This window comes from Calidris pugnax, unplaced genomic scaffold, assembly GCF_001431845.1.
Source record: "Calidris pugnax isolate Ruff unplaced genomic scaffold, ASM143184v1 scaffold303, whole genome shotgun sequence".
NCBI classification, from domain to species: domain Eukaryota; kingdom Metazoa; phylum Chordata; class Aves; order Charadriiformes; family Scolopacidae; genus Calidris; species Calidris pugnax.
In genome coordinates, this window is record NW_015091087.1 from 544,597 (window position 1) to 553,799 (window position 9,203).

General features: G+C 45.7%; 1 protein-coding gene across 1 annotated transcript in view; it reads right to left on the reverse strand.

Moving 5' to 3' along the window:
• Window positions 1-9,203, reverse strand: part of NPAS2 (neuronal PAS domain protein 2) — a 108,833-nt gene that overhangs the window by 4,626 nt on the left and 95,004 nt on the right. Inside the window, 3 exon segments of the mRNA XM_014957761.1 lie at window positions 1-111; window positions 1,522-1,716; window positions 8,987-9,133. The exon segment at window positions 1-111 is cut by the window's left edge and continues 3 nt beyond it. Coding sequence (XP_014813247.1) covers window positions 1-111; window positions 1,522-1,716; window positions 8,987-9,133 — 453 coding nt within the window.

A 9,203-nucleotide genomic window follows, 5' to 3' on the forward strand; every position in this document is an offset into this window, starting at 1 on the left:
AGGGGGGGCGCCGCGGGAGGGGCGGCCGCCGCCCCCCGACAGCTCCGCGCTCCGCGGCCCCAGCTCCGCGCTCCTCGGGCCCAGCTCCGCGCTCCTCGCCGCCTTCGGGCCCTGGAAGAGAGGGATGATGATGTGGGGGGGTGGTGGGGAGGGAGAACGAAACTCAAGCAGGGGGAAAGCGCGAAGGCACGGACCCCGGCCGTGCGCCAGGGGGGCAGCCGCCGTTAAGACGGTAAGAAATAACGCAAGAAAGGATGGCGTTCCGGTAAATCTGCCGCCGCTCCCGTACCCACTGCTGCCCCCGGAACCGGCCCGCAAAACCCTTGGGAGCAGGGCACTGAAAAGCCAAGCTGCTCCCGTCCTCGCCATGAAGCCGTTGAGGAGGAAAAAAATACCACCCCGTGAAGACACAATGTGTGTCTTAGCGCTGCTGGAAAAGCCCAGTGATGGGAATAAACCTTATTAAAGAAAAAAAAAAAAAGGTTGTTTTTTATTTTTTTCTATTTATAATGAGGATACACTTCAGAACTTTTTCACGGTGAGGGTGACGGAGCCCTGGAACAGGCTGCCCAGGGAGGGGGCGGAGTCCCCTTCTTTGGAGATTTTCAAGACCCGCCTGGATGCTCCTGAGTAACATGCTCTGACAGGCTCTGGGTGCTCCGGCTTTGGCAGGAGAGTTGGACTAGATGATCTCTATGGTCCCTTCCAACTCTAAAATTCAGTGAAATTCAGTGAAATTATACTAGAGGTACGTAGGAGGTTAAAAGCTACAGCAGAGGGGTCTGAAGATAACTGTGCAGCGACGTTTGCCGTGCACTCAGGTAGCAGAAACAGGAGGTAAGTTTTCTCTGAAGGGAGGTACAACAGGTGGGTGGAAGAGCAAAAACTGGAAATGCTGAGAAACCAGCAATAAGAAAAAAAAAAAAAATTCTGGTGGCAACCTCCTAGCTTTCACAGGTCTCAGTTAACTTCAACTGAGGCTGAACTTTACTTCCCCGTGCGGGAATCTGTTACACTCACAGCCTGGGGGTCTCACACAAATCTCCCTGTATTCCCACCGTGTGCCACCGCAGGCTTTGCTGTGACAATGGCACCTGGCTGGATTCGGGGACTGAGCGGGGGTAGAGCTTTCTTGGAGACCTCACGCTGCTGACACTGCTAATTGGTGGCTTCCAGTGTGGTCGGTCAGTTTTCTTTCATGATCAAGGTAAAGGAAAATAAGTCATCCACACTTTTTGCATCTCTCCCTGCTCAGTTTTCAAGCTGAAACAGCTGCTCAAGCAGCCCTCCCGGCTGAGGTCTTAAAAAAGGGATTTAAGGTAGTGTAAATGCTGTAGAGAGACACTGTATATAGGGTGTCCTTATATAGGAGAATAGGGAAGGGAAGGGAAGGGAAGGGAAGGGAAGGGAAGGGAAGGGAGGGCAGAGGCACACTTAGAGAACTGATATGTTTTTACTTGCTTGTTTAATAACAGCATTTTCTTACCCTGTAAATTCTTCTCTATTCAAAGAAATGATTACCTGGCTCGATATCACACTTGCTTCTCTCAGTGCTTGCTGGTTCGCCGTTTGCGAAGATGCAATTTGCCCTTGAAGTTGAGGACTGGGGACAAGCTGCTGCTGCGAAATGGCCCCTGACCTCTGCTGTAGCTGTTGTGGCTCGGGCTGCTGAGTGTTGCTAAAGCTCAGGGACACCGTCGGCTGCTGCAGGAACATCTGGAAAAGAAGGAGGGAGGGTTTATTTGCATAGCCCATCTTCTGTCTTGGATAATGAAGGTAACAGAATTAAATCCAAAGATATAATCTAAAACAAAGTTACCACATTTATGGATTCACTACGCGTTTACTGTTAGTTGGAAAGAACCTATCTTTCCTACATTAACAGTTCTGGTGTCTCTAGTTTCTTGATTTCGTGTTCTGTAAGCACGTTCATTATGCGTGAAGTGTGTCCTGAAGGTACAAGTCCTCTCTCCACGGGGCAGGCACAGCACTTGTAAGGGCAGCTCCCTGCACATTCACCGTGTTCTGGGGAATCCTGACCAGAGAGAAGAGAGTAACTCCATGTCTTTTGTTTCTCCTTTCAACAAAATCAGCCTGCCTGTCAGGCAGGGCTGCTTTTGAATTTGTCTCTGGAAATTCAACACCTTACATACAGTTGGGTTGTTGGATGTTTTTAATGAGGCCACAGTCAGGCCAGAGCTGTCTGTTGAATGGCTGTGTCCTTATCATTGAGGAGATGTGTAAACAGACAGTCGCTGTCATTTATCTGATTTCCCATCAGGTAACTGTCACCCGGTGTTCTTCTTAACCCTGCCTGCATTTGACTTGTGCAAAAGAGCTAGCAGCTCCTCTGTTAGATTTTCTGCAAATGATATATTCTCCATGCCTGCATTGCAAGATGAGGCTTTATTCTTTAAAAGTTGTAGGGCTTGGGGATTTTTTGCTTTTCTAGAGGCTATTTCCTTTATTATAGCTGTCTAAAGGAAAAAGGCATCTTTTAAAAGGACAAGCTATCTTTGCAGTATTTTGAAGCTAGCCTCTTGCCACAGGGGACTGTACAGAGGTACATGTCCCAGGTAGTCGAAGGCATTTTTGGATCTGATTCTGATTCCACACCACTGCTACGCATGTGGAACTCCATTAATTCAAGTGGAGCTACTTAGGGTTTAAATGAAATCAGAATCACAATTATTCTCTTCATTATTCATCCATCAGTTTCATGCCTAGCAGTATGTCTGAGGTACGCCCAGTAATTAGTACACCTTTCTGCAGCTTATTGCTATATTAACAATTCCCTAAACTATCATGTCCCCTCTAATTTCTCTTGGAAAAAACCCATACCTTTCTCCAAAGGACCAGCATAATGCATTGCTTTTCTTTGCTTAAGTATGGGTTGATCCGCCGTATTTGTACTTATTTATCTAGCTTTGAAAACACAGTTTTTATTTAAATATGATAAATTTTTAATGAATTTCTGCGTGCCAAGATTTTTCTCAGAAAAAAAGGTACAGACAAAGCTTATATTAATGAGCTGGGAGAGAGGGACAATTAAGGAAAATGTTAATGGACCTAAAGTAACGGTTTGTTTCAGGTGCTGTAGGCCAACCACATCTCAGAGATGTCTGATAGAAATAAATGGGTCAAGTAGCAGAGTTGGGGCTGCTCGCAGCAGGTCTGAAACTAGCTCCGAGTGTTTTCTTTTAAAAACACTGCTCACTGAGTTTGGAGCCATTACATATCAGAAAGACAGATGGTCTCGCAACTTCTGCCAAGTAAATAGGTCTTATTATGAATAAATCAAAGACAGAAATTATGAAAATTCATTTTCTTGTTTATTTTCTGCATATAGAAGCTAAGTTTTGGACATGCTAAGTAAATGAACTGACTTGATTAGCTCTCGCAATGAAACTGGTTGCCATTGATATATAATTTGATAAAAAAACCCCATTTTATATCAAATTCGGAACAGGTAAATCGAGTGGTGTGTTTCAAAAATGGGATGGGGAACATGAGCCCACTGGTATAGGTCAGATCACTGCAAATTAAGACTTTTAGGAGGATTATCCAAAGTGTCCTCCCTGTACATGGTGCACAGCGCTGGAGAAATACTAAGTTCATCTCACACAAAGTCAACATCTGTGGATGTGAATGTCAGGCAGGGTGTGAACTTGCAGCGAGTGACTCACTTTGCAGGGACCTGCCTGTGTGCATGCCTCACTTCCAGAGGAAGACCACGGAGCTTATCCTTGAAAGAAAGCAGAGTAACCTACTTTGCAATTACCCGTGTGTGCCACGGGGTAGGAACGCGCACGGTTAATGGCTGGTAGCTAATACGCTATAAATTTACAACCAAGCTTATCCCAGTAAACCAATTTCATTCGTTCATGTGTTCCTACCCTGAGAGGGCTCGAGTGTTTCATTCCTAGGGATACTCTGTTGCATTATAATGGCCAAAGCAGCATTATTACTGTCTGAACACAAATGTCCTGGCAAAAAACAAGCTCAGGGCAGGAAGCGATGGTGCCGTTTAACCCGTGTCCCTGCAGAACTGGAAGGCTCAAGATGCCTCATCAAAACAGGAGTTAACCCGAGAGAGGATCGAAGCGTGGAATTTCTACCTGCTAGTTAAGCCTAAAAGCAAGAACACACTTCACTTGCACAAAAGTTAATGGTGTTTTTTTCATAATGTGCCTCTTTTGTGACAGTCCTGCCTGAATTCCCCTGAAACGCTGAAATACGGCAGCTTTAAATAACAACAGAAACCCCCTAATAAAGAACGAAATCTTTCCCAGTCTGAGCAAATCCAAGTAGATAAATTAGCATCCCCCTAACTGCACGGCTGCTAATGACGTGTCTCGTGGCTGATTTTGCGGACTGCAAGGTCAGTGAAGCATATTACAAATATTTTTTAATTGGCTGGCTTGTTAACATACGCAGCAAAGCAGCGAGGGAGGGGAGGGACCCTCTGACACCGCTGCCCCCTCATTCCAAGATAGATGGTCCCTACAGCTAATGGATAAATCCAAGTGGCAAGACATTGTGAGGAAAACGGCTCTGACTCCACCTGTTCTTTGGATAATCGGGGGATGATAGCTTTCGGGCTCATCATTACAGACATCAAGATTCTTTCTTTATGTAAAATAAGGAAAGACGAGAAGCACAGCACGAGGAAGCTGAGATTCACTGACTTCGAAGGGAGCCTGGTTGGCAAATGATGGGTGGCTGGGGATGGTCTCATTTGTAGCCTGTCTTGCAGGCTGGTCAGGCTCAGCCCTTCTGCCTTCCTCCCTGTCCGCAATTCATTAGCTAGACTGTTCAATCTGGAGCAGACACAGCAGCCTTCAGACTTCTGAGGTTACTCTTGCCGCTCCTGTCCTTCACACTTCAGTTTGTCAGGAAAAGCAGTAACAGGGATTTAATGGGGTTTTGTACAGTTTTGTTCAGGGCCCACAACCCTCCTGCTAGTTTCATCTTTCATCGCACAAGGCTCTTGGAAATAGTTCCTAACACGGACTGCCGTGCTCAACATCTGTCCGGTTGGGAAAGCGTTTCTTGGTGGACTGCCGTACTGCAGTTTTGAAGATCTCTGAAGGAAATGGAAATTGGGCTTAATTCTCTGCAGAGCTACCTGTACGCTTCTGCGTGGAAGGGAGTGAACCAGTGGGGAAGGCATGCTAATAAATCAGCTAACGAGGGAAAACCAGCGAACACTTCCCCCTTCTCAGCCAGCCTACGGCACTCCCCCATGCTTACAGCTCATCTAGGCAGAATATTAAAGAGACCAGAAATGTGCTTGATCGTCAAGCTTGCCTGTTTGCTACTATGCTTTGTAGCTCTGATAATAGACACAGATCAATGTCTGCAGACAGCCAGCTCCCCGAGTGATGGAATCTGTGCGGCAAAGCACGTGGTTGGATTTCTGATTGCACAGTTTACTCCTAGCTGCTTGTGAGTCACAAAAGTGCTGCACGCAAAAGTGTGAGGCTTTCTTTTAAGCTGCCCCTAGCCAAATAAGACAACGCTGGCCTCACTCTGTCCCTGCAACAGCACAGTAATTTCTTTGTAGTCTTTTTTTTTCTTTTTCTTTAATCTAGAGAAAGTGGGAGAAGGAAAAAGCCTTGGCCATGAGTCAGTGTGACCCCTTGCATCTCATCGCCTTGTTTGATTGCTCTGAGGGGACCGGAAGGCACTCACACTACAGGGGATGACCCTTCGCCTTGTGTCCAGTTTTGGGCCCTCTACCACAAAAAAGACATTGAGGTGCTGGAGCGGGTCCAGAGAAGGGCAACAGAACTGGTGAGGGGTCTGGAGCACAAGTCTTATGAGGAGAGGCTGAGGGAGCTGGGGTTGTTCAGCCTGGAGAAGAAGAGGCTGAGGGGAGACCTTATTGCTCTCTACAACTACCTGAAAGGAGGGTGTAGAGAGGTGGGGGTCGGTCTCTTCTCCCAAGTCACAGGCGACAGGACGAGAGGAAATGGCCTCAAGTTACGCCAGGGGAGGTTCAGGCTGGATATTAGGAAAAATTTTTTCACTGAAAGGGTTATCAGACATTGGAATGGGCTGCCCAGGGAGGTGGTTGAGGCACCATCCCTGGAGGTGTTCAAAAGACAGGTTGATGTAGTGCTGGGAGGTATGGTTTAGTGATGGTGTTGCTTCTTGTTTGTTGTGTGGGTGTTTATTTTTGTCAAAGTTAGGTTGACAGTTGGACAAGATGATCTTTAAGGTCCCTTCCAACCTAGAAGATTCTGTGATTCTGTGATTCCCGTACAGCATTGCCCCTTTAGACAGATGCACCTGCATTTTTGAGCTGCCCTCCATTCCTCCTGCCTCACAGTTCTGCATCTGCAGTAAGCTGGGAAATGGTCAGTACTGACACCAGAGAACTTGTACTGGTCTGAAAATATTTGGTTCAACCTGGTGCAGTCTTGGTGGGGGAGAGGATCATCCAACTGGTATAACTCAGAGCTACAAGTTGGTATGAGGTGAGCAGTACAGAACCACCCATCATTTTCCCACTGGACCTCTGTCATGGTTTAGGCCACATTGGCCTGTTATGGGCGACAGATGCTCTCCCCCCACTTCTCACTACCAGGAGAAGAGGAGGAGAGATAAAGAGATTTACGAGTTCAGAAGGAACTAAACTACTTTAATGAAATATTAATAATAAAATAAAAAGAAAATAATGAAAACAGATACTATATATACAAAACTGTATCAAGCTCCCAGGATGACGTCACCGGCAGGCACTGGGGAAGTCCCAGACTAGACTCAGCGATGGATGGGAACTGGATTCCAGCTCTGGAGTCAGGAACACACAGATCGAAATCAAAGGCAAATGAAGAGACAGGGTCCTCTTTGGACATCAGCCATTGAAGAAAGAGAGCTGACCCTGTGATCCCTCAGGTTTTATACTGAGCGTGGGGCAGATGGGATGGAATACCTCTGTTGGTCAATTTTGGGCCACCTGTCCTGTCTGCTCCTCCCCACCGGTGCGACCCCTCTAGGCTTTCCCACTTCCAACCCTCCATGGGGCAAATAGCAAAATTTGCTGACCTTGTCTGTTACAGCAATAGAGGCAGGAGCCTCTCTGCCTACCGTTCCTTGGCATGAAGTACAAACATTGGTCTTATCACTCTGAAAGTGATCAGTTTTCTCCACAGTATGCTGTTAATTTCAGAAAGTTAGAAGAGGCCTAGCTAAGAAGTAAAATTACTGAACAGAAAGTTGGTTCTTTTTTACCTCAAAGTGGGACAGCCTCCTCTTCTCTCTGCTTGAGCTCCCTATGAGTATATCTGACAATCTGCCCCGTGGTCTTTGGGTTATTAAATGTACCCTTGCACATATGGGAGACAGCTATGTAAAAATAAAATCTGTTTCCTGCATATAAGAAAGTGCTCTGATCTTCTATTTTTGCCTGAATTATGCAAAAAAAAAAAAAAAAAAGAAAACATGAATGTATGTGACTATTGAAGACTTCACCAGGAGCGAGTAATGGTTTTCACCCAATTAAAATGAGAGGAAGTGAGAATATCACGTCTCTTGATATTCATAATAACAATAATAGCTTTCAGACATATGACATGATTCTGAACTGAAGGCCAGTTAATTGCAGAGAGACTTTCTCTTCCCATTAATCAAAGTCAGTGCAGAACCAATAGAAGAAATAGACTGAAGTTAAACCTCGTCTACTTATATGCTTATATGACACCAGGAACAGGGAGTCCTGCTTTTGGGACCCACCATTGCTGTGCTGTCTTATAGCAGCACACATGCAGCAACTTAGGTGGCAAAGTTTCCAATTTGGCTTCGCTGTTTCCTTAATTGCCTAAACATACAATCCCAATTTGTTTTAATATGTGAAACTGTATTTCACAGATGCTGCTGATGGGTGAGAGTCTATTTCTGTGGAAGCTGGGAGCAAAATCCCCGCTGGCTTCAGCAGGTCCCAGGTTTTCAGCCTGCTTAAAATATTCTTTGAGACATTCATTTCTGTGACAGAACTTGTCTTCTAAAAAACAAGATGCTATACCATACTCAAAGCGGGTCTCCAATTCAACATTTCTAGCAAGGGTCATTTAATCTGGCATTTATAGTTAAATTATGAGGAACAGAGCAGTAATCACCCTGCATTCAGAAATCTTCCATAAAACTGGATATTTGTCCATTTGTTATCAAGTGAGACCTGCGACGTACTGAACTGTGCTTGCTATTATTTCTGAGGTGTGGCAGACATAAAGGGTAGTACAAAGCAGATACTGCACTTGGTGAATTAAAAGCAGATACTGTACTTAGTGAATTCTAGCTCTGTGTAGGAGGTATCAAAGGCAGAAGAGCAGCCTCAGTCAGCTTCGCCCTAAAGGCTTAAGCTGGTCCAGAGAAGAACAAATTCAGACACCTCCCAGGTGTGAACAAATGAACATCAGCAGAGGTTTGGGGCTTTTTAACGTGACAAGGAAATTAATCTCTCGTGCTCTGTGTCTGGGCTGGGGTAGGGTCAGGGAAACAGGGAGCGAATGAAAGAGATGAGCACTGCCTGAAGGAGGGCTGTTCACTGAGGAAGAGCTGGACAGACGACATACTGAGCACTAGTGATGCCAACACGAAGCAAGCAGTGTCTGGATGGAAGCTAATGAACTGGAGAGACATAATCGTTGCAGAGTCTGAACTTGAACACTTTTCCATTATAGCTGCTCGCTCGGAAGACTCAGTAGATAAAGTATTAAAATGCTACTGTAAATGACCCAAATTCTTCTCCTCCTCCTCCTAATGTTGAGATATTTCTTCCTTCTCTTCTTCCAGAGAGCTCTTAAATCTTTTTTGACGTAGGTTACTCAAGAGGCTTTTGGAGGGAAACATTCTCATTCAGATGATCTGGTTTCCACATGTCCAGGTTTTCTGGACCCTGCAGCTAATCCTAAATTGCCAACCCTATCAATGGCCACATGAGAGAGGATGCTTCTCTCTGCCCCTCCCAGCAGTAACCCACCTGCACGCTGGAGTCCTGGACCAGGCAGAGCTGTTCCTGTATCTTCTGAAGCTCCTCCTGCTGCCACCGGATATTGGCCTGCAGGATCCGGGTCCTCTGCTCTAGCTGGTCCTTGATGGTCTGGAACATACTGAACTGTGCCGAGAACTGAAAAAAAAAAAAAAAAAAAAAGGGGAAAAACAGTAATTATAAAAAAAACAGGCCTCAAAAAAACATT